At 49.6% G+C, this 27,110-nt stretch overlaps 1 protein-coding gene across 2 annotated transcripts in view; it reads right to left on the reverse strand.

Moving 5' to 3' along the window:
* Window positions 1–3,122: 3,122 nt before the first annotated feature.
* IFT122 (intraflagellar transport 122) overlaps window positions 3,123–27,110 on the reverse strand; it is a 49,795-nt gene continuing 25,807 nt past the window's right edge. Inside the window, exons 19-29 of one of the 2 annotated variants that reach the window (XM_077276724.1) lie at window positions 23,018–23,189; window positions 21,994–22,096; window positions 21,742–21,882; window positions 20,922–21,019; window positions 20,483–20,583; window positions 20,120–20,285; window positions 14,884–14,995; window positions 6,507–6,635; window positions 5,786–5,862; window positions 5,411–5,575; window positions 3,123–3,397 (exon numbers count right to left, since the gene is read on the reverse strand). In XM_077276724.1, the coding sequence (XP_077132839.1) occupies window positions 3,308–3,397; window positions 5,411–5,575; window positions 5,786–5,862; window positions 6,507–6,635; window positions 14,884–14,995; window positions 20,120–20,285; window positions 20,483–20,583; window positions 20,922–21,019; window positions 21,742–21,882; window positions 21,994–22,096; window positions 23,018–23,189 (1,354 nt within the window). In that variant the 3' untranslated portion in view covers window positions 3,123–3,307. Of the gene's footprint in view, window positions 3,398–5,410; window positions 5,576–5,785; window positions 5,863–6,506; window positions 6,636–14,883; window positions 14,996–20,119; window positions 20,286–20,482; window positions 20,584–20,921; window positions 21,020–21,741; window positions 21,883–21,993; window positions 22,097–23,017; window positions 23,190–27,110 lie in introns of those variants that run through there. The other variant, XR_013218455.1, reaches the window with a different exon arrangement.

Raw genomic sequence — 27,110 nt, forward strand, 5'->3', positions numbered from 1 at the left:
ACTCACTATTCTGCTGGTGCAGTCACTGTGTACATACATTACATTACTGTTCCTGAGTTACCTCCTGTATTATACCCCAGAGCTGCACTCACTATTCTGCTGGTGCAGTCACTGTGTACATACATTACATTACTGATCCTGAGTTACATCTTGTACTATACTCCAGAGCTGCACTCACTATTCTGCTGTTGCAGTCACTGTGTACATACAATACATTACTGATCCTGTGTTACATCCTGTATTATACTCCAGAGCTGCACTTCACTATTCTGCTGGTGCAGTCACTGTGTACATACATTACTGATCCTGAGTTACATCCTGTATTATACCCCAGAGCTGCACTCACTATTCTGCTGGTGCAGTCACTGTGTACATACATTACATTACTGATCCTGTGTTACATCCTGTATTATACTCCAGAGCTGCACTTCACTATTCTGCTGGTGCAGTCACTATGTACATACATTACTGATCCTGAGTTACATCCTGTATTATACTCCAGAGCTGCACTTCACTATTCTGCTGGTGCAGTCACTATGTACATACATTACTGACCCTGAGTTACATCCTGTATTATACCCCAGAGCTGCACTCACTATTCTGCTGGTGCAGTCACTGTGTACATACATTACATTACTGATCCTGAGTTACATCCTGTATTATACCCCAGAGCTGCACTCATTATTCTGCTGGTGCAGTCACTGTGTACATACATTACTGATCCTGAGTTACCTCCTGTATTATACCCTAGAGCTGCACTCACTATTCTGCTGGTGCAGTCACTGTGTACATACATTACATTACTGATCCTGAGTTACATCCTGTATTATACCCCAGAGCTGCACTCACTATTCTGCTGGTGCAGTCACTGTGTACATACATTACATTACTGATCCTGAGTTACAGCCTGTAATATACTCCAGAGCTGCACTCACTATTCTGCTGGTGCAGTCACTGTGTACATACATTACATTACTGATCCTGAGTTACATCCTGTATTATACTCCAGAGCTGCACTCACTATTCTGCTGGTGCAGTCACTGTGTACATACATTACATTACAGACCCTGAGTTACATCCTGTATTATACCCCAGAGCTGCACTCACTATTCTGCTGGTGCAGTCACTGTGTACATACATTACTGATCCTGAGTTACATCCTGTATTATACCCCAGAGCTGCACTCACTATTCTGCTGGTGCAGTCACTGTGTACATACATTACATTAATCATCCTCAGTTACATGTATTATACTTCAGAGCTGCGCTCTTTATTCGGCTTTTACAGCTTTTACACAGCAGTCATCCAGCATTTGGATGACGGCTGTATATATGGCAGTCTGTATACAGTGGCGGCAAAAAATATATAATTTACATATAAAATCTGCGTCATGATTTCACTTCTTAAAAGTGCACACAATGGGAGAAATAATCAACAACTGTTTAATAGTATAACTGTCTTAGCTGCCGGTATGGAATGTAACGATGAAATGACAAAATACTAATTGTAACAAAATGCCCACGATAAACCACTTGAATGTTAAGATTTGGTGGTTTCTTTGAGCTTGTAAAGATTTCTTTGGCCGCCTCTGTATACTGCCCGAGGTCTATGGCTCCATGTCGCCCTGTTGGTTTGTCATTTGGAGTCTTATTTTGGGGAGTTGCTTGCTGTTGTCTGTATGAAGACACGCGGCTGCCGGAGGTGAATGTGGCGGTGAGGTTACGTGTCGCACGTGTTGTGTATTGGGATCGTGTTAGTTGATTCTGTGTAAGGATTCGATTCGGTGGCAGATTCCAGGAGAGAGAACTACAATCCCATAGAAGATGCTGCAGTGATTACTGTCCGCGAAGCCCGGGCCGGAGGTCAATCATCCCGAGGACGGAACTGGGAGCCCGGAGCCTCGTGTCCTACATCCCTGCAGATCCGGAGAGAAAGAACTGCAAGTATTAATATGATGAAGCTCAAGACTGTGCGGAGCCGTGTATCTAATCCTATCCTGTGTGATACCGTCTGCTGAGCCGTGTATCTAATCCTATCCTGTGTAATACTGACTGCTGACCTGTGTATCTAATCCTATCCTGTGTGATACTGACTGCTGAGCCGTGTATCTAATCCTATCCTGTGTAATACTGACTGCTGACCTGTGTATCTAATCCTCTCCTGTGTGATACTGACTGCTGAGCCGTGTATCTAATCCTCTCCTGTGTGATACTGACTGCTGAGCTGTGTATCTAATCCTATCCTGTGTGATACTGACTGCTGAGCCGTGTATCTAATCCTACCATGTGTGATACTGACTGCTGAGCCGTGTGTCTAATCCTCTCCTGTGTGATACTGACTGCTGAGCCGTGTGTCTAATCCTCTCCTGTGTGATACTGACTGCTGAGCTGTGTATCTCATCCTCTCCTGTGTGATACTGACTGCTGAGCCGTGTATCTAATCCTATGTGCTACTGACTGCTGAGCCGTGTATCTAATCCTATCCTGTGTGATACTGTCTGCTGAGCCGTGTATCTAATCCTCTCCTGTGTGATACTGACTGCTGAGCCGTGTATCTAATCCTCTCCTGTGTGATACTGACTGCTGAGCCGTGTATCTAATCCTATCCTGTGTGATACTGTCTGCTGAGCCGTGTATCTAATCCTCTCCTGTGTGATACTGACTGCTGAGCCGTGTATCTAATCCTCTCCTGTGTGATACTGTCTGCTGAGCTGTGTATCTAATCCTATCCTGTGTGATACTGACTGCTGAGCTGTGTATCTAATCCTCTCCTGTGTGATACTGTCTGCTGAGCTGTGTATCTAATCCTATCCTGTGTGATACTGACTGCTGAGCTGTGTATCTAATCCTATCCTGTGTGATACTGACTGCTGAGCCGTGTATCTAATCCTCTCCTGTGTGATACTGTCTGCTGAGCTGTGTATCTAATCCTCTCCTGTGTGATACTGTCTGCTGAGCTGTGTATCTAATCCTCTCCTGTGTGATACTGTCTGCTGAGCTGTGTATCTAATCCTATCCTGTGTGATACTGTCTGCTGAGCTGTGTATCTAATCCTCTCCTGTGTGATACTGACTGCTGAGCCGTGTGTCTAACATTTTATCATTCACAGTAGAATCCAGAAAAGAATTTGTACAAATGATTTAATAATTTATATAAAATAATAACTATAAACAAATTGGTCTCTGCTGGTCAATGACGGCCGGTTCTGGTTTCTGCTGGTCGGTGACGGCCGGTTCTGGTCTCTGCTGGTTGGTGACGGCCGGTTCTGGTCTCTGCTGGTGATCGGGATCCAGTGGCTCGTGGTCCCATCACTGACCGGCTTCCTCGATGGGTTTCCGGCAGTACGGGCAGCAGTTGTGCTGGAGGACGAGGAGCTCGTAATCTTCTGTGTGAAACATCTGCAACAAAAGAAACGTGACAGAGGACCTGACAGGTGCGGAGCGACCGAACACGTGATGAGCGCGGAGTGACCGAGGACATATGAGTGTGGAGCGATGGAGGACGTGATGAGGGCAGAGCACGTGATAAGCGTGGAGCGACTGAGGACGTGATGAGCGTGGAGCGACTGAGGGCGTGATGAGCGCGGAGTGACTGAGGACGTGATGAGTGCGGAGTGACTGAGGGCGTGATGAGCGCGGAGTGACTGAGGGCGTGATGAGCGCGGAGTGACTGAAGGCGTGATGAGCGCGGAGTGACTGAGGACGTGATGAGCGTGGAGCGACTGAGGGCGTGATGAGCGCGGAGTGACTGAGGGCGTGATGAGTGTGGAGCGATGGAGGATGTGATGAGGGCAGAGCACGTGATGAGCGCGGAGTGACTGAGGACGTGATGAGCGCGGAGTGACTGAGGGCGTGATGAGCGCGGAGTGACTGAGGGCGTGATGAGCGCGGAGTGACTGAGGGCGTGATGAGCGCGGAGCGACTGAGGACGTGATGAGCGCGGAGTGACTGAGGACGTGATGAGCGCGGAGTGACTGAGGGCGTGATGAGCGCGGAGTGACTGAGGGCGTGATGAGTGTGGAGCGATGGAGGATGTGATGAGGGCAGAGCACGTGATGAGAGCGGAGTGACTGAGGGCGTGATGAGCGCGGAGTGACTGAGGGCGTGATGAGCGCGGAGCGACTGAGGGCGTGATGAGCGCGGAGTGACTGAGGGCGTGATGAGCGCGGAGTGACTGAGGGCGTGATGAGCGCGGAGTGACTGAGGACGTGATGAGCGCGGAGTGACTGAGGACGTGATGAACGTGGAGTGACTGAGGGCGTGATGAGGGCAGAGCACGTGATGAGAGCGGAGTGACTGAGGGCGTGATGAGAGCGGAGTGACTGAGGACGTGATGAGCGCGGAGTGACTGAGGACGTGATGAGCGCGGAGTGACTGAGGGCGTGAAGAGCGTGGAGTGACTGAGGGCGTGATGAGCGCGGAGTGACTGAGGACGTGATGAGCGCGGAGTGACTGAGGACGTGATGAGCGCGGAGTGACTGAGGACGTGATGAGCGCAGAGTGACTGAGGACGTGATGAGCGCGGAGTGACTGAGGACGTGATGAGCGCGGAGTGACTGAGGACGTGATGAGCGCGGAGTGACTGAGGACGTGATGAGCGCGGAGTGACTGAGGACGTGATGAGCGCGGAGTGACTGAGGGCGTGATGAGCGTGGAGTGACTGAGGGCGTGATGAGGGCAGAGCACGTGATGAGAGCGGAGTGACTGAGGGCGTGATGAGAGCGGAGTGACTGAGGACGTGATGAGCGCGGAGTGACTGAGGACGTGATGAGCGCGGAGTGACTGAGGGCGTGATGAGCGTGGAGTGACTGAGGGCGTGATGAGCGCGGAGTGACTGAGGACGTGATGAGCGCGGAGTGACTGAGGACGTGATGAACGTGGAGTGACTGAGGGCGTGATGAGGGCAGAGCACGTGATGAGAGCGGAGTGACTGAGGGCGTGATGAGAGCGGAGTGACTGAGGACGTGATGAGCGCGGAGTGACTGAGGACGTGATGAGCGCGGAGTGACTGAGGGCGTGATGAGCGTGGAGTGACTGAGGGCGTGATGAGCGCGGAGTGACTGAGGACGTGATGAGCGCGGAGTGACTGAGGACGTGATGAGAGCGGAGTGACTGAGGGCGTGATGAGCGCGGAGTGACTGAGGACGTGATGAGCGCGGAGTGACTGAGGGTGTGATGAGCGCGGAGCGACTGAGGGCGTGATGAGCGCGGAGTGACTGAGGACGTGATGAACGTGGAGTGACTGAGGGCGTGATGAGCGCGGAGTGACTGAGGGCGTGATGAACGTGGAGTGACTGAGGGCGTGATGAGCGCGGAGCGACTGAGGACGTGATGAGTGACTGGAGATGTGGTGAGCGAGGAGCGTTGAGGACGTGATGTGTGGGGAAGCATGGTATAAATGGCGGCTCGTACCTGGAAACAGGACTGACACATGGTGATGGAGACGTCGGGCAGCAGGGAGCGGTAGTACTGCCACTTCAGGGGCTTCGGCCAACGCTTCACCATCACGTCTCGCCGGCTCATGGACCTCAGGACCGAGCGGTTCACGATCACAGGGACGAACTCGGAGCCGCCCTGCTACAATTGTAGGGAGAGAAGAACGTCAGCCACATCTTCACTGCAGGACCCCAAATAATGTACAGGAGGGACGATCTGACAGCTGCAGCGTCTCCCGCAGGTGCTGCGGACCCTAGACCAGTATATCTATGGGGCATTTTTTACGGGTCGGAGATTTAGGACCTTTGGGGGCGATTTCTGGTCGCTCTCCTCAGATAACATAGAACTCACCTCAAAACTTAACTTTGCAGTGAACGGGTCGTCGTCCGGCGTCGTTTCATCCTCGTCCAGCCGTAGCGTCTGCGCATCTATGGTTGTGGGTTAAGGTAATGGCGGATGCGCTGTCACCATATACACGCGGCCCGGGACACTGCATATACCGCAGGAACCTCCCCTTAAAGGGCTCGTACACTAGAGTATTTTTACTTTACGAAGGGGCCCATGAAGGCTATAAATTATAAAAAAAATAATGTAATCACTGACCAGACCCCCAGCCGCTCCCCCGCCGTCAACGTCCCCCCACGGGTCTTCTCACTTCCTCTTCTGGCGGGAGATGTCACGTGACTGCAGTAGCCAATCAGCGCCTACTGATTACAGGAGATCACAGCAGCCAGAGAGGAAGCGAGGAGACTGTTGGGGGGACACGGGCAGCGGCAGATTATATATATATATATATATATATATATATATATATATATATATATATATATATATATCTCATTTATTTTTAATTAATCACATTTTTATATTTTTTTCTTGGTGAAATTGCAAAATAAATAATTGTCACACAGGCACAAATCTGACCCGAGGCAGGTTCCCCTGCGGTTTTGTCCTTCTTTATAAGCCGATTGGTCTATAGATACAAAGTGTGAACGACTTTTCTCAATGTCATTTTTACACCATAATGTAAAACCCATGAATACTGCTGTGTGTGCACAGCGCCTGAGGATACCGGCCGAGGACAGCTCCTGCCACCTGTCCTTACTGTCGTTGCTCCTGGGGGCCTCCAGGTCGATGAGCGACGTGGCCTCTTCATCCGAGATCTCGTCTTCCAGGTAAAACTCTACCAGAGGCAGCACTTCTGCAACCAGAGGAAAAAAAAGATGTGATTATAACAGCGGATACAGAAGCTGCAGATCATTCATCACATTTATCAGGGTAAAACAGGATGGATAAAACTTGAACGTGTCCATTACAGTCAGACTTAGTGGCTAAACCTCAAATCAGCTTCTTAGGTGGAAGGTAATCCTGCGAAACCGGAGTGTGAATATGGGGGATGAGCGCTGCAGAGGAGACTGGATCGTATACCCGCTGCTGAGTGTGAATATGGGGGATGAGCGCTGCAGAGGAGACAGGACCGTATACCCACTGCTGAGTGTGAATATGGGGGATGAGCGCTGCAGAGGAGACTGGATCGTATACCCGCTGCTGAGTGTGAATATGGGGGATGAGCGCTGCAGAGGAGACTGGATCGTATACCCGCTGCTGAGTGTGAATATGGGGGATGAGCGCTGCAGAGGAGACTGGATCGTATACCCGCTGCTGAGTGTGAATATGGGGGATGAGCGCAACAGAGGAGACAGGACCGTATACCCACTGCTGAGTGTGAATATGGGGGATGAGCGCTGCAGAGGAGACTGGATCGTATACCTGCTGCTGAGTGTGAATATGGGGGATGAGCGCTGCAGAGGAGACTGGATCGTATACCCGCTGCTGAGTGTGAATATGGGGGATGAGCGCAACAGAGGAGACAGGACCGTATACCCACTGCTGAGTGTGAATATGGGGGATGAGCGCTGCAGAGGAGACTGGATCGTATACCTGCTGCTGAGTGTGAATATGGGGGATGAGCGCTGCAGACGAGACTGGACCGTATACCCGCTGCTGAGTGTGAATATGGGGGATGAGCGCTGCAGAGGAGACTGGATCGTATACCCGCTGCTGAGTGTGAATATGGGGGATGAGCGCTGCAGAGGAGACAGGACCGTATACCCACTGCTGAGTGTGAATATGGGGGATGAGCGCTGCAGAGGAGACTGGATCGTATACCCGCTGCTGAGTGTGAATATGGGGGATGAGCGCTGCAGAGGAGACTGGATCGTATACCCGCTGCTGAGTGTGAATATGGGGGATGAGCGCTGCAGAGGAGACTGGATCGTATACCCGCTGCTGAGTGTGAATATGGGGGATGAGCGCAACAGAGGAGACAGGACCGTATACCCACTGCTGAGTGTGAATATGGGGGATGAGCGCTGCAGAGGAGACTGGATCGTATACCTGCTGCTGAGTGTGAATATGGGGGATGAGCGCTGCAGACGAGACTGGATCGTATACCCGCTGCTGAGTGTGAATATGGGGGATGAGCGCTGCAGAGGAGACTGGATCGTATACCCGCTGCTGAGTGTGAATATGGGGGATGAGCGCAACAGAGGAGACAGGACCGTATACCCACTGCTGAGTGTGAATATGGGGGATGAGCGCTGCAGAGGAGACTGGATCGTATACCCGCTGCTGAGTGTGAATATGGGGGATGAGCGCTGCAGAGGAGACAGGACCGTATACCCGCTGCTGAGTGTGAATATGAGAACAAAGCTCCCAACATAGAGACCCGAACCAATGAGAACGTGACAGGGAATAATGGTAATATAAAAATCAATTTTTATTTATTCAATAGTAATAGTGACAAACATTTAAAAAAAAAATTAAATATATAGATAAATTCCAAGAAAATGTGCACAATTCAAGCCGCAAAATCACAACGCAAGCCAAATCCTCATAATATGCCACAGGATAGGATGGCAATCTATCACATATGCACACCAAGGGTAAATAAATGATATACATATATATATATATATATATATATATATATATATAAAAAAAACAATGTGTGCCAGTGATATAAAGAGATATGCATCAATATCATAAAAAATCTAAAAAAATCACACAAAAAAATCTCATAAAAAATCACAAAAGATCATGGTGAAATAGTGACAGAATAAAGTGCTATGTGCGACAAATTAATCACCACCAGGGGAACATTTTGTGCAAAATACAAGCAGAAAACTAATTGAATAGAAAGTGCTATGTGCAGATGCAATGAGGATGCTGATTACTTACAATCAGTCAGGGGAATGATCCCAGGCTGCCAGCGGCTATGTAATGTGCACCCCGACGCGCGTTTCAGACACGCAGTCCTTCGTCAGGGGGTGTGTGTGTTTGCATGACCAAGGGGCTTTATATATCATATCGGTACCTGAGGACGCTGATGTAAGTCCCCGCCATCTAAACGGCGCATGCGCCGCCCGGACAGACCGGAAATCCGAGACGCAGCGTCATGTGACCGGACGCACATGTTGAGTTCATGGCGTTGCCAAGGACACAAAGACGCCACGGCCCCGATGCCAGAATGCCGAACGCTCATGCGCACAACAGCAGGAACGACATGAGCGAAAAGGGGGATCTCTGAAGTGCTGAAAAGTGTGTTGCTCACCTAATAGGAAGAAAAAACATAGTTGAACACTGCAGCGCCAATGTTGGAATGCCCACAACTAATACCATTGGCGCTGTATAATAAGACGCCACAGCGTTTTAGATGCTGAGTGTGAATATGGGGGATGAGCGCTGCAGAGGAGACAGGACCGTATACCCGCTGCTGAGTGTGAATATGGGGGATGAGCGCTGCAGAGGAGACTGGATCGTATACCCGCTGCTGAGTGTGAATATGGGGGATGAGCGCTGCAGAGGAGACTGGATCGTATACCCGCTGCTGAGTGTGAATATGGGGGATGAGCGCTGCAGAGGAGACTGGATCGTATACCCGCTGCTGAGTGTGAATATGGGGGATGAGCGCTGCAGAGGAGACTGGACCGTATACCCGCTGCTGAGTGTGAATATGGGGGATGAGCGCTGCAGAGGAGACTGGATCGTATACCCGCTGCTGAGTGTGAATATGGGGGATGAGCGCTGCAGAGGAGACTGGACCGTATACCCGCTGCTGAGTGTGAATATGGGGGATGAGCGCTGCAGAGGAGACAGGACCGTATACTCGCTGCTGAGTGTGAATATGGGGGATGAGCGCTGCAGAGGAGACAGGACCATATACCTGTAGTTTCCTGACAAGCATTACTACAGAACCAGTGCTGGGCTGAGCACATTGGGTCCTGGGCGAGGAGTTTGGGTCTCTGCACACACAGAGGTCAGTCTGGGCTTTCTGCCCGTTGAGATCCTATGGCAGCCGGACTATATATAGCGCTAAATGACAGACGTATCACTTAACCCACAGCTAAACCCTGATGTGCGGATTAGAGAAGGATTACCCCACTGTCCTGTAGTTAATGCTGTGCGGACGATTCAATGCGCCATTTAATAATGCTGCAATCCTTCCTCCTGTGCCTTGTAAAATATCATAGGGAACCAGGGAAATACAATGGACTCTTAGTGTAAGAAAGAATTTGACAAGAATATCAGGGCTTACAAGCCACAAGCTGGACCAAACTCTATCCTTCCACACCTCTCTCCTGATCCTCCTCTACAGACAATCATAAAGTTGCTTGATGAAACTGTCTGCAGCCACCACTAGGGGGAGCTCCCTGTATACAGAGATACGTGATAAGATCCTGTCTGCAGTCACCACTAGGGGGAGCTCCCTGTATACAGAGATACATGATAAGATCCTGTCTGCAGCCACCACTAGGGGGAGCTCCCTGTATACAGAGATACATGATAAGATCCTGTCTGCAGCCACCACTAGGGGGACCTCCTGTATACAGAGATACATGATAAGATCCTGTCTGCAGTCAACACTAGGGGGAGCTCCCTGTATACAGAGATACATGATGAGATCCTGTCTGCAGCCACCACTAGGGGGAGCTCCCTGTATACAGGGATACATGATAAGATCCTGTCTGCAGCCACGACTAGGGGGAGCTCCCTGTATACAGAGATACATGATAAGATCCTGTCTGCAGTCACCACTAGGGGGAGCTCGCTGTATACAGAGATACATGATAAGATCCTGTCTGCAGTCACCACTAGGGGGAGCTCGCTGTATACAGAGATACATAATAAGATCCTGTCTGCAGTCACCACTAGGGGGAGCTCCCTGTATACAGAGATACATGATAAGATCCTGTCTGCAGCCACCACTAGGGGGACCTCCTGTATACAGAGATACATGATAAGATCCTGTCTGCAATCACCACTAGGGGGAGCTCCCTGTATACAGAGATACATGATAGGATCCTGTCTGCAGTCACCACTAGGGGGAGCTCCCTGTATACAGAGATACATGATAAGGACCTGTCTGCAGTCACCACTAGTGGGAGCTCCCTGTATACAGAGATACATGATAAGGACCTGTCTGCAGCCATCACTAGGGGGAGCTCCCTGTATACAGAGATACATGATAAGATTCTGTCTGCAGCCACCACTAGGGGGAGCTCCCTATATACAGAGATACATGATAAGATCCTGTCTGTAGTCACCACTAGGGGGAGCTCCCTGTATACAGAGAAACATGATAAGGACCTGTCTGCAGCAACCACTAGGGGGAGCTCCCTGTATACAGAGATACATGATAAGATCCTGTCTGCAGTCACCACTAGGGGGAGCTCCCTGTATACAGAGATACATGATAAGATCCTGTCTGCAGCCATCACTAGGGGGAGCTCCCTGTATACAGAGATACATGATAAGATTCTGTCTGCAGCCACCACTAGGGGGAGCTCCCTGTATACAGAGATACATGATAAGGACCTGTCTGCAGTCACCACTAGGGGGAGCTCCCTGTATACAGAGATACATGATAAGGACCTGTCTGCAGCCACCACTAGGGGGAGCTCCCTGTATACAGAGATACATGATAAGGACCTGTCTGCAGCCACCACTAGGGGGAGCTCCCTGTATACAGAGATACATAATAAGATCCTGTCTGTAGCCACCACTAGGGGGAGCTCCCTGTATATAGAGGTACATGATAAGATCCTGTCTGCAGCCACCACTAGGGGGAGCTCCCTGTATACAGAGATACATGATAAGGACCTGTCTGCAGTCACCACTAGGGGGAGCTCCCTGTATACAGAGATACATGATAAGATCCTGTCTGTAGCCACCACTAGGGGGAGCTCCCTGTATATAGAGGTACATGATAAGATCCTGTCTGCAGCCACCACTAGGGGGAGCTCCCTGTATACAGAGATACATGATAAGGACCTGTCTGCAGTCACCACTAGGGGGAGCTCCCTGTATACAGAGATACATGATAAGGACCTGTCTGCAGCCACCACTAGGGGGAGCTCCCTGTATACAGAGATACATGATAAGATCCTGTCTGTAGCCACCACTAGGGGGAGCTCCCTGTATATAGAGGTACATGATAAGATCCTGTCTGCAGCCACCACTAGGGGGAGCTCCCTGTATACAGAGATTCATGATAAGATCCTGTCTGCAGCCACCACTAGGGAGAGCTCCCTGTATATAGAGATACATGATAAGGACCTGTCTGCAGCCACCACTAGGGGGAGCTCCCTGTATACAGAGATACATGATAAGATCCTGTCTGCAGTCACCACTAGGGGGAGCTCCCTGTATACAGAGATACATGATAAGGACCTGTCTGCAGCCATCACTAGGGGGAGCTCCCTGTATACAGAGATACATGATAAGATTCTGTCTGCAGCCACCACTAGGGGGAGCTCCCTGTATACAGAGATACATGATAAGATCCTGTCTGCAGCCATCACTAGGGGGAGCTCCCTGTATACAGAGATACATAATAAGATCCTGTCTGCAGTCACCACTAGGGGGATCTCCCTGTATACAGAGATACATGATAAGATCCTGTCTGCAGCCACGACTAGGGGGAGCTCCCTGTATACAGAGATACATGATAAGATTCTGTCTGCAGCCACCACTAGGGGGAGCTCCCTGTATACAGAGATACATAATAAGATCCTGTCTGCAGTCACCACTAGGGGGATCTCCCTGTATACAGAGATACATGATAAGATCCTGTCTGCAGCCACCACTAGGGGGAGTTCCCTGTATACAGAGATACATGATAAGATCCTGTCTGCAGCCACCACTAGGGGGACCTCCTGTATACAGAGATACATGATAAGATCCTGTCTGCAGTCACCACTAGGGGGAGCTCCCTGTATACAGAGATACATGATGAGATCCTGTCTGCAGTCACCACTAGGGGGAGCTCCCTGTATACAGAGATACATGATAGGATCCTGTCTGCAGTCACCACTAGGGGGAGCTCCCTGTATACAGAGATACATGATAAGATCCTGTCTGCGGCCACCACTAGGGGGAGCTCCCTGTATACAGAGATACATGATAAGATCCTGTCTGCGGCCACCACTAGGGGGAGCTCCCTGTATACAGAGATACATGATAAGATCCTGTCTGCAGTCACCACTAGGGGGAGCTCCCTGTATACAGAGATACATGATAAGAAACTGTCTGCAGTCACCACTAGGGGGAGCTCCCTGTATACAGAGATACATGATCAGCATCGCAATCCCCCCTAGTGGAGACTTTGGGGGGTGGTAAGAGGCCATGATGTTTGCAGAATGACTGATTTCTCATGAAGGTGTACCGTGGGTTGCGTTGTGTTTATCTGCTGGAGACATTAGATGTGAGCTTCTCCGCTTGCGATGTATAAACAGCAGATGGCGGCTGCAGAACAATAAATCGGGGTCTGCGCTGCTCCGCGCGGCTCCGCTCTGTTAGGACACGTTACATATATCAGTAACGATTACAAGATGTCGTTATAGGACGGCCATTCTCTGGTGTAAGATCGTCTCCTCCATATGGATGTCGTTCTCGGCATATTTGCGGATACATTTGTATACGTCTTGTGGGGCCGTCGTGTGGAAACAGACAAGGACTCGGCTGCAGCCGGATATTAGGGGGAAGGAACAATAAGTCGTGAGGTTTCCTTATAGATCAGGAACATTAATGAACAAGAAAGCAAGATGGAAACAGCTGCCCGCCAGACTGCGAGTATACATGTATACACCTCCCGGAGCCATCACCAGACATCCACTACATGGGGAGAAGTAAGTGCCCCCTGCGCCTCCAGGACAATTTCTGGCTTCCGTAGACATTAATGTAGAGTCGCTCCTCCACAGATATAACGGCGACGCTCTTCTGGGAAGATTTTCTACAAGACTTTGGAGGCGTCTGTGGGACTCTTCATCCAGAAGATCATTTGTGGGGTCAGACCCTGATGTTGGGGTCCGGGCTCACAATCTCCATTATAGGATGGGGCTGGGGTCCGGGCTCTGTGCGGCCCCTCATGTTCCCTCATGTCAGTATGGAGCTTGTGCACGGGGCACAGACATGGGGGGCAGATAAGGGTCTTCCACAAACTGTTCCCACAAAGCTGAAGCTACAATTGGCCATAATGTCTTGCGCTGAAGATGAAGATTTCCCATCACTGGAGCTGAGGGTCCGAGGTCGCCCCCTGATAACAGCCCCTAGCATTATCCTCCTCCACCATCTGTACAGGGGGCACAATGCAGTCAGGGGGTAACGTCCTCCTGGAATCACCAAACCCAGACTCCTCCATGAGACACAGATAGTGAAGTGTGATCCATCACTGCACAGAACACGTCTCCTCCAGAGTCAAGTGGTGGCGGCTTTACACCACTCCATCCGACACTCGGCATTGTGCTTGGTGATGTACGGCTGCCTGCAGATGCTCGGCCATGAAGCTCCCGGAGGGGGCGCAGGGTTTGTGCTGATGTTATACCGGAGGAGGTCTGGACTCTGCCGTTATGTGCGGGTTTACGATCCACATCATGTCACCTTCTCTTGTGGAGACAACAGATATAGCGACAATAGAATGTACTGGATGCGGTAAATCCGCACGGTGAAGACAAAGGATTTACCTCCGTGATTAGATCCTGACCATGGGAACGTACCCTCAGCACTCGGCCCCCCGCTCTGTAACATTACGGGGTCCCCACTTTGTGGCTGACTTGCTGCGGTTCCTGATATCAGTCACAGGTGATGGGGAAGATTCAGGAGGAGAAGTGTCATGGCCGGACTTGTTCCCCCAGTAGATCCTAGGACCCCGCTGGTATCAGGAGCGCTGCACCACCGGCTGTTCTTGCACATGGTAGTACAAGCAGACGGCATAGTGGGGGCCAGGGGTTATACCAAGGGTCCGGATATTACACACCGGGGGGCAACGAGACTGAAGGAGAAACCTGAATTCACGGATTACGAGGTGGGAACGACACCTCTCTGCACATTGCGCACAGTGTCGCCCCCCGCAGCGACACAGACGCCATTGTCCGCCCGGCACAACTCACCATAGGAGGATGCAGAGAAGACGAACTGCTGCCTGCAGTTGATGCACACGTTCCCCAGGTTGTTGAGGAAAGGATTGTTGGTTGAGCATCTGTAGCACATGGGGACGAGCTCCTGCGGGAAGAAGACGTGAGAGGTGAGCGAGGGTGGACACACCTGTCAGGAGGCCGAGCGCGACCATACCTGTCAGAGGAGGCAGAAAGCGGCCACAGCTGTCAGAGGAGGCAGAGATCGGCCACACCTGTCAGGAGACCGAGCGCGACCATACCTGTCAGAGGAGGCAGAAAGCGGCCACACCTGTCAGAGGAGGCAGAGATCGGTCACACCTGTCGGAGGAGGCAGAGCGCGGCCACACCTGTCAGAGGAGGCCGAGCGCGGCCCATCTGTCAGAGGAGGACGAGCGCGGCCACACCTGTCGGAGGAGGCAGAGCGTGACCACACCTGTCAGGAGGCCGAGCGCGATCATACCTGTCAGAGGAGGCAGAAAGCGGCCACACCTGTCAGAGGAGGCAGAGATCGGTCACACCTGTCAGAGGAGGCAGAGATCGGTCACACCTGTCAGAGGAGTCAGAGATCGGTCACACCTGTCGGAGGAGGCAGAGTGCGGCCACACCTGTCAGAGGAGGCTGAGCTTGACCACACCTGTCAGAGGAGGCAGAGATCGGCCACACCTGTCAGAGGAGGCAGAGATCGGCCACACCTGTCAGAGGAGGCAGAGATCGGTCACACCTGTCAGAGGAGTCAGAGATCGGTCACACCTGTCGGAGGAGGCAGAGTGCGGCCACACCTGTCGGAGGAGGCAGAGTGCGGCCACACCTGTCAGAGGAGGCTGAGCTTGACCACACCTGTCAGAGGAGGCAGAGATCGGCCACACCTGTCAGAGGAGGCAGAGATCGGCCACACCTGTCAGAGGAGGCCGAGTGTGGCCACACCTGTCAGAGGAGGCCGAGCGCGGCCACACCTGTCAGAGGAGGCAGAGCGGTCACACCTGTCAGAGCAGGCAGAGCGCGGCCACACCTGTCAGAGGAGGCTGAGCATGACCACACCTGTCAGAGCAGGCAGAGCGCGGCCACACCTGTCAGAGGAGGCCGAGAGTGGCCACACCTGTCGGAGGAGGACGAGCGCGGCCACACCTGTCAGAGGAGGCAGAGCGCGGCCACACCTGTCAGAGGAGGCAGAGCGCGACCACACCTGTCGGAGGCAGAGCGCGACCACACCTGTCAGAGGAGGCCGAGCGCGGTCACACCTGTCAGAGGAGGCCGTGCGTGGCGTCTGCGCACTACGCCTTGGGTAACTTGTGACCGCAGTGAGTGCTCTGCTTACTACAGATATCGGAGCTGCCAGTGGAAATCTCTACAGAAAATTTGTAAGAACATTTTCCCGAGCTTCGCCATACACTGTGCCGGAGACGACCACACATTTACTTCTCTTCTAATAACTTGGCTTTGCCCCTAACAACCAGAATGTTGCAGGTCATAAACTGGTCTATGATGGGACGTACTGGTGTGCATCCATCTATCGGCCATAATACAAGTGAGGTCGGGAAATGTGACTCGCGGCTCTGCAGCTTTGGACCAACAGTTCAGCACTTGCTGCCAATCAATAAAGTTGATTCACCCTAGGGGTGTCTTATTCATCCTTGTGTGATCCGCATCGTGCGGGCTGATGGGAGTAGTAGTCTCTGGTATCACTGAGTTGCCCCCTACCCCGGTACGTCTTGCTTTGTACCACCGGATGACGTGGTCCTGATGGCCGCTGACATCTCAGAGCAGAAATCTCGGCATACATCAGATACATCGGTGGAATAAAGTGACGCCACGGCTGGGACCTTGAGCGCAGATTTCCTCCGCGTCCCGCCGCTCTGCCGATGCTCCCGCCGTTCTGTGTGACCTCAAAAATCTTCTGTGTAATTCTCTGGCAACGCTCAGTGGAAACAGATGTGCGCTCCAGCGCCGACATTAACCCCTTCCCCGCCGCCGCCTAATTACATAATGATTTATTCTAGGTGAGCTCCACAACGCCGGCCGTATATTTTGGGAAGCGAAGCGCAGATGACAGATGTTTATGTGAGCATTAAACAAGCCGTCCAACATAATGAAGCCGGGAAGTGGACGGATCCGCCGGAGCCGATTCATGTCACCGCTCTGAGCTTAATTAAAGGGACGATTACACCGGAGGAGTCTCATCGGGTACAGTTTCCACCAATGAACCTCCCTCCATCTTACTGGGGTCCCTTTTGTGGAGGGTGCATGGACTTCTGCAATCAGATGAATGGGACAGATTTGTAGAAATCTACATGACCTCGGAATCTTAAGTAAGTGTGAAATGATACCGATATAATAATATTAAGAAAATCAGCTGCCGAGCTCCAACCCAGTCACGGTGGAGGACATACAGTGGGGCAAAAAAGTATTTAGTCAGTCAGCAATAGTGCAAGTTCCACCACTTAAAAAGATGAGAGGCGTCTGTAATTTACATCATAGGTAGACCTCAACTATGGGAGACAAACTGAGAAAAAAAAATCCAGAAAATCACATTGTCTGTTTTTTTATCATTTTATTTGCATATTATGGTGGAAAATAAGTATTTGGTCAGAAACAAACAATCAAGATTTCTGGCTCTCACAGACCTGTAACTTCTTCTTTAAGAGTCTCCTCTTTCCTCCACTCATTACCTGTAGTAATGGCACCTGTTTAAACTTGTTATCAGTATAAAAAGACACCTGTGCACACCCTCAAACAGTCTGACTCCAAACTCCACTATGGTGAAGACCAAAGAGCTGTCAAAGGACACCAGAAACAAAATTGTAGCCCTGCACCAGGCTGGGAAGACTGAATCTGCAATAGCCAACCAGCTTGGGGTGAAGAAATCAACAGTGGGAGCAATAATTAGAAAATGGAAGACATTCAAGACCACTGATAATCTCCCTCGATCTGGGGCTCCACGCAAAATCCCACCCCGTGGGGTCAGAATGATCACAAGAACGGTGAGCAAAAATCCCAGAACCACGCGGGGGGACCTAGTGAATGAACTGCAGAGAGCTGGGACCAATGTAACAAGGCCTACCATAAGAAACACACTACACCACCATGGACTCAGATCCTGCAGTGCCAGACGTGTCCCACTGCTTAAGCCAGTACATGTCCGGGCCCGTCTGAAGTTTGCTAGAGAGCATTTGGATGATCCAGAGGAGTTTTGGGAGAATGTCCTATGGTCTGATGAAACCAAACTGGAACTGTTTGGTAGAACACAACTTGTCGTGTTTGGAGGAAAAAGAATACTGAGTTGCATCCATCAAACACCATACCTACTGTAAAGCATGGTGGTGGAAACATCATGCTTTGGGGCTGTTTCGCTGCAAAGGGGCCAGGACGACTGATCCGGGTACATGAAAGAATGAATGGGGCCATGTATCGTGAGATTTTGAGTGCAAACCTCCTTCCATCAGCAAGGGCATTGAAGATGAAACGTGGCTGGGTCTTTCAACATGACAATGATCCAAAGCACAAAGCCAGGGCAACGAAGGAGTGGCTTCGTAAGAAGCATTTCAAGGTCCTGGAGTGGCCTAGCCAGTCTCCAGATCTCAACCCTATAGAAAACCTTTGGAGGGAGTTGAAAGTCCGTGTTGCCAAGCGAAAAGCTAAAAACATCACTGCTCTAGAGGAGATCTGCATGGAGGAATGGGCCAACATACCAACAACAGTGTGTGGCAACCTTGTGAAGACTTACAGAAAACGTTTGACCTCGGTCATTGCCAACAAAGGATATATTACAAAGTATTGAGATGAAATTTTGTTTCTGACCAAATACTTATTTTCCACCATAATATGCAAATAAAATGATAAAAAAACAGACAATGTGATTTTCTGGATTTTTTTGTCTCAGTTTGTCTCCCATAGTTGAGGTCTACCTATGATGTAAATTACAGACGCCTCTCATCTTTTTAAGTGGAGGAACTTGCACTATTGCTGAATGACTAAATACTTTTTTGCCCCACTGTATATTCACGGAGCATAAATAGCACGAGACGCTCCCTCTGAGGACGGCGCATTTCTCATTTACATGGCGGCTGTATTTATAGAGAGGCGTACTTGGGCTTATAGTCCTGGAAATACCGCAGGATCACGGCCCCGATGATGCACCAGGGCCGCCATTAATGAATCACGATAAATCCCATTGTCCGATTCCTTCCCTCACTCTATGGGTTCACTAAAATACACAGATGCCGAGATATAGGGAACGGACTTTACAATCTCCGGCACAGCCTGACATGTCTACGGACCCGGGTGTGTGCCCATGCCGTACCCCCAATGTTATATCACCATGCTGGTATATCACCGTGTGCACGGGCGCTTAACCAAGGAGTTCAATGACTGCCGTTTAATGCAGAGACCACACAATCTGCCAAGGAACATGGCTGCAGACATGGACAGAGATGGCAATCCACACCTGGGTAATACACAACCAGAACCTGTCAGAATTAAACTCATGCTCCCTTATCATCATGGAGGTCAGTGCACCCTGCAGTCAAAGATTTGCGATCACTTTCATGTTCATGGAAGTCAGTGCACCCTGCAGGCCTGGCTCACACTCATGATTATGGAAGTCAGTGCACCCTGCAGGACTGGCTCTCACTCATGATTATGGAAGTCAGTGCACCCTGCAGGCCTGGATCACTGATGATCATGGAAGTCAGTGCACCCTGCAGGCCTGGATCACTGATGATCATGGAAGTCAGTGCACCCTGCAGGCCTGGATCACTCTCATGATTATGGAAGTCAGTGCACCCTGCAGGCCTGGATCACGCTCATGATTATGGAAGTCAGTGCACCCTGCAGGCGTAGATCACTCTCATGATCATGGAAGTCAGTGCACCCTGCAGGCCTGGATCACTCTCATGATTATTGAAGTCAGTGCACCCTGCAGGCCTGGATCACGCTCATGATTATTGAAGTCAGTGCACCCTGCAGGCGAGGCTCTGCGATCACTCTCATGATCAGGGAAGACATTACTGTATTACAGTTTACATAAATTTTACTATGTACAAACGCTCAAGCTGCGCTTTCCTTTGCAGTGGACTTATGATAAAAAACAAACCGCACGGTATACATTATTTTTCCAGCCGGAGTCGATAGACATTGAATGTCCCTGTTGGCCTATACATTGCATCCTAGCACTCCGTCGGGGGATATGATTTGGCTGATCCTTCCCACGTAGACCCCTTAGTCACACACTTACCTCACTGTCATGGAATGGTTTGGAGCGGATAGTCAGAATTCCCAGCTCGATTGACTCCTGGAATTTGCTGGGAATTCGGAGACCTTGGAGTCTCTCGTACACGTGCCGGGCGAGTTTATAGGCACCCAGGGCTTTGCTTTGTTTGGCCAATGTGTACAAAGTGTTTCTGATGCCTTTAGTCAAGGAGGATGCCGGCACAAGGGGCACATGGTTCATAAAGACTTAAAGGAGACGTCCAGTGAGGAGACGTCATCACCTAACCACAGGAGAGGTGACTGACCGCTGGGACCAGTAGTGATCAGCAGAACAGGGGCCTATTATCCCCATATGAAGGGAGCGGCGTAGCTCCGAGATAAAGGATACACTTTGGATATTCCCAGGGGACTCTCCTTGGTCAGACTGTGCAGCAGGAATCTGGAGATGTTGAATAAGGTCTCTGGTAGGTGAGAACTGAATGGTTCATCCTGAAAAAGAAAAACAGAGGATGATAAGAACGGTAAAAAAAATCTATACACGGAAATGCGCCTGGACACGACGCTAATCTATGGAAGCTACAGATGCTCGGTGACAATCGCAGCACTTAAGACCACAGAGGCTGCAACCCATCATATAACATGGAGCAGTGGTGGTACATGCGTGTTCCCTGCTCTTTGCATGCTCCATGGGACGGAGCTGAGGGCTGTACTTCTGGATTGGTGGGGTCCCAGCAGTCAGACCCCACTGATCCACACGTTAGCACCTATCCTGGGGGTGTCAGTTATTCAGCAGTCACCATTACACTGGGCATTGCCCAGATACTCACTGTGTATCTCTGAATGGAGTGGTAGGCATGGTAAAGTTCGGCCAGATGCTGGAAATGGTGAAACTTGTGCAGCATGGCGTCCTGCTTCTCCTCATTATCTACAGGAAGGAATAAACAAAGTCATTAACACAACACGAAGCTTCCTGTAAAACCTGCAGATGTTAACGTCTGGTGTCGCTGACGGATCTGAAGGTCCGTAAAATGATCTCTTAGATCTCATGTGCTGGACGGACAGGTTAGTTTATGCCGAATAAATGGGACTGTTAACGTTTTACTGAGGATATGCTGGAAGCAGAAATACGAAGGGTTAAGACGAGTTCATGTCTGAGCTTCATGGTCTGTGCACGGACCCAAAATAACAGGATATGCAGATATGAGGCTGCTAGTTTGGGGCCGGAGACCCTGCAGTTGGATTGTGGTCCGTACAGGGACTGTGACTGCTGCCGCCATGTAAAAATATGTGCAAATCAGACAGTTAGGGTGAATAGACAGTGTGCGTCGGAGAGTAAATCCGGTCATACACCTTCTATGGAGGCCTCGGATATAAGCAATGTTATAGGCATGCAGAGGCAAAGCCCAGGGCTATAGAGCAATATAGATGTACACAGCATGGCATTTGTCCCTCCATAAAACATACGTATAATTCATGGGTGTACGGGGTACATGGTATATAGCTACATACACAGATGTCTCCCACCCATACAGCACCTGTATGGACAAGGTACATGTGTACAATCTCCCCCGATTCTGCACTATCGCTCCCATAAACAGCAACGCTGAATGCAGAACCTGCAGAACAGGACAGTAAAGCCGCTCTCACCTTGTGCGATATCCAGGCACTGCACAGACAGCATCCAGTAATAATAAGCTGCGTCATTAAATCTGCTTTCCACCACGGCATTGTGGGTAAGCTGCTCCAGGACCCTGACCGCTTCGTCCTGGCGTCCGGCTTTGTGGAAGGCTATTAAGAGGAAGGCAGATAGTGAGGGTTGTGGTGGACACATTGCAGCAGCCGTTCCCAATGGACGCCATCATCAGGATGAAGCAGAACTGCACATGGCGGCATACTCACCCTTCTGGGCCTCTTCAAAGCGGTCGTTCTCTGCCAGCCATTGTGCGTATGGAACGTACACCTCGTCCTTGTATTCCGGATATTTCTCCACTAAAGCAAATGCCTGGAAATAGACAATGGCACTGTGTGACTGACGGGAGCGATGAGATAGGGGCACACGACCCACCGGCAGGAGACGCACAGGGGGCAACAGTACAGCGTGCGCCTTGTCCTGATTCCGCCCTGGAGGGAATTCAGGACAAGGCGCAGGGGTCAAAAAATCAGAGTCCAGGTGTAAGTGGTGTCTGCGGCCTCGTCCATGCACTGGAGGAGGACGGGGTCTTCACGTATCGAGCAGAACTCTGGGTCTTGCACACAAGGTCCGGACGGTGGCCATGGACCGGTCTGGGTCATGGAGCTCGGAGGTTTTTTTATTTCTGGTCTGGAGTCTTAGGAATTTTAGGGTCCCCTGTGTGATCTAAATTATGTCGGGGTCTGTTCTGGCTCTGAATTAATTTTTATGGCTTTGGGTTCGAGGTCTGGTTTCTTTTAGCATTTTATTTTAGGGGATAATACATTTTAGAAGGATCATCTGGGAGTACGGTAAATTTAGAGTGAGGCACAGTCTATTCATGTTAAGGATCTTTTATGGGGTCTGAATTAGTTTTAGGGTCTGAACTGGGGTCTCAATGAGTTTAATGTTTGATTTGGGGTCTCAATGACTTTAGGGACGTGAGGTGTTAATTCACTTTGGGGCCTTCTCCGATTTTAACACAAATAGATAATAAATCCTTTGGAAAACTGTAAGAAGACCTCATCTTTTCTGCCGGTGTTCAGCGCAGACCCTTTAGCTTACCGCAGACCATGTCCCACGCCATAGCACAGTCTCTGCCATGTAGCCGATAACCAGTCTGGCAGGCTCCATGATTAGCGCTGGTGATGATGTGATGTAAACGAGCACCAGGTCCCAATAGCCATCAGTGAGGACGTTACTTACTAAGCTGCGGGGACTCGCTGAGGTCCCTAATCCGGACCCGGCACTCACCTCCTCCCAGTGCTGTGTCTCCACGTGCAGCAGGACCAGCGCCTTCAGATCCCCGATCTTCATGTACGTCTCGGCCGCGTAGCCATGATGCTGCAGCTTCTTGAAGTAGTGAGCGCACCTCGACAGCGGCTCCCGCTCTGCTTTGTCCAGCTTCCTCGCTATGTCTATCAGCCTGCGGGCGAGATGCGACAATTCACATCGGCTCTAGAGCATCTGCCCAAAAGTAAAAACATCAGCTGTGGATATGAGCGGCAACCTGCACTAAGTACTGGATGTATGTATGATACATGTATGATAGACACCGCTCCGGGACAGAAAACCCACCGAAATAATGCAGCTCGATGGGAGAGGGAAACATAGCGCTACATAACTACATGTAAACGTACACTACATAGCGCTACATAACTACATGTACATGAACACTACATAGCGCTACATAACTACATGTACATGAACACTACGTACCGCTACATAACTACATGTAAACGTACACTACATAGCACTACATAACTACATGTACATGAACACTACATAGCGCTACATAACTACATGTACACACACACTATACACCGCTACATAACTACATGTACACGTACACTACGTAGCGCTACATAACTACATGCACATGTACACTACATAGCGCTACATAACTACATGTACATGAACACTACATAGCGCTACATAACTACATGTACACACACACTATACACCGCTACATAACTACATGTACACGTACACTACGTAGCGCTACATAACTACATGTACACGTACACTACATAGCGCTACATAACTACATGCACACATACACTACGTACCGCTACATAACTACATGCACACGTACACTACGTAGCGCTACATAACTACATGTACACACACACTATACACCGCTACATAACTACATGCACACGTACACTACGTAGCGCTACATAACTACATGCACACGTACACTACATAGCGCTACATAACTACATGCACACGTACACTACGTAGCGCTACATAACTACATGCACACGTACACTACGTACCGCTACATAACTACATGCACATGTACACTACATAGCGCTACATAACTACATGCACACACACTATACACCGCTACATAACTACATGCACACGCACACTACGTACCGCTACATAACTACATGCACACGCACACTACATAGCGCTACATAACTACATGCACACGTACACTACGAAGCGCTACATAACTACATGCACACATACACTACGTACCGCTACATAACTACATGCACACGTACACTACGTACCGCTACATAACTACATGCACACGTACACTACGTAGCGCTACATAACTACATGTATACGTACACTACGTAGCGCTACATAACTACATGCACACGCACACTACACACCGCTACATAACTACATGTACACGTACACTACATAGCGCTACATAACTACATGCACACACACACTATACACCGCTACATAACTACATGCACACACACTATACACCGCTACATAACTACATGCACACGCACACTACGTACCGGTACATAACTACATGTACACGTACACTACATAGCGCTACATAACTACATGCACACGTACACTACGAAGCGCTACATAACTACATGCACACATACACTACGTACCGCTACATAACTACATGCACACGTACACTACGAAGCGCTACATAACTACATGCACACGTACACTACGTACCGCTACATAACTACATGCACACGTACACTACGTAGCGCTACATAACTACATGTATACGTACACTACGTAGCGCTACATAACTACATGCACACGCACACTACACACCGCTACATAACTACATGTACACGTACACTACATAGCGCTACATAACTACATGCACACACACACTATACACCGCTACATAACTACATGCACACGCACACTACGTACCGGTACATAACTACATGTACACGTACACTACGAAGCGCTACATAACTACATGCACACATACACTACGAAGCGCTACATAACTACATGCACACATACACTACGTACCGCTACATAACTACATGCACACGTACACTACGTACCGCTACATAACTACATGCACACGTACACTACGTAGCGCTACATAACTACATGTATACGTACACTACGTAGCGCTACATAACTACATGCACACGCACACTATGCACCGCTACATAACTACATGCACACGCACACTACATACTGCTACATAACTACATGCACATGTACACTACATAGCGCTACATAACTACATGTACACGTACACTACGTACCGCTACATAACTACATGTACACACACACTATACACCGCTACATAACTACATGCACACACACTATACACCGCTACATAACTACATGCACACGCACACTACGTACCGCTACATAACTACATGCACACGCACACTACACACCGCTACATAACTACATGTACACGTACACTACATAGCGCTACATAACTACATGCACACACACACTATACACCGCTACATAACTACATGCACACACTATACACCGCTACATAACTACATGCACACGCACACTACGTACCGCTACATAACTACATGCACACGCACACTACACACCACTACATAACTACATGCACACGTACACTACGAAGCGCTACATAACTACATGTATACGTACACTACGTAGCGCTACATAACTACATGCACACGTACACTACGTACCGCTACATAACTACATGCACACGTACACTACGTACCGCTACATAACTACATGCACACGTACACTACGAAGCGCTACATAACTACATGCACACATACACTACGTACCGCTACATAACTACATGTATACGTACACTACGTAGCGCTACATAACTACATGCACACGCACACTACACACCGCTACATAACTACATGCACACGTACACTACATACTGCTACATAACTACATGCACACATACACTACGTACCGCTACATAACTACATGCACACGTACACTACGTACCGCTACATAACTACATGCACACGTACACTACGTAGCGCTACATAACTACATGTATACGTACACTACGTAGCGCTACATAACTACATGTATACGTACACTACGTAGCGCTACATAACTACATGTACACGCACACTATGCACCGCTACATAACTACATGCACACGCACACTACGTACCGCTACATAACTACATGCACACATACACTACGTACCGCTACATAACTACATGCACACGCACACTACACACCGCTACATAACTACATGCACACGTACACTACGAAGCGCTACATAACTACATGCACACATACACTACGTACCGCTACATAACTACATGCACACGTACACTACGTACCGCTACATAACTACATGCACACGTACACTACGTAGCGCTACATAACTACATGCACACGTACACTAGGTACCGCTACATAACTACATGCACACGTACACTACGTAGCGCTACATAACTACATGTATATGTACACTACGTAGCGCTACATAACTACATGCACACGCACACTACATACTGCTACATAACTACATGCACGTGTGAAGCTATGGAGAGAATGCAAACAGAAAATCCAATGTGAGGATCATCTCCGGAGCTGGAGCGTCTCTGCGGGGGACGATGATGAGGGACCTGGTTTCGGACTCCGCTCCCCTCGCTGCTCTTCTGCTACCAGGAAATGTTCCTACTTTTGATACTTTTGTTCAGATTTTTTACAACCCTTCCCCGTGCCTCTCGGTGCGCCCGTGACGTGATCGTGGGGCGCTGATGGGTAACACAGCTTTGTACATGGCAGGTGGACCGAGTAGAAGAAGCTACCAAGTGGCTTCAAACACCTCGTCTCCAGAGACCACCCATAAAGCTGACTGGATTCTATGGGCTCCATGGAATAATTAACCCTTTATAACGACACGAGGGCTTGTTTTTTGCGGCTCGAGATGTACTTTTGAAGGACAGCACCCATTTTATCATCATATAATGTACTGGAAATCGGAAACAATTTCCAAGTGCAGCAAAATAGAAAAAAAAAAAGCAATTCAGCAATTTTTTTTTTCTCCATTTAAAGCTTTTATTTTATGGTAAAAATGACCTAGGAATAGGATTCTCCAGGTCAGTACAAGTGCGCAGATACCAAACATGCATTATTT

Source organism: Ranitomeya variabilis, chromosome 8, assembly GCF_051348905.1.
Source record: "Ranitomeya variabilis isolate aRanVar5 chromosome 8, aRanVar5.hap1, whole genome shotgun sequence".
In the NCBI taxonomy this organism is placed as follows: Eukaryota; Metazoa; Chordata; class Amphibia; order Anura; family Dendrobatidae; genus Ranitomeya; species Ranitomeya variabilis.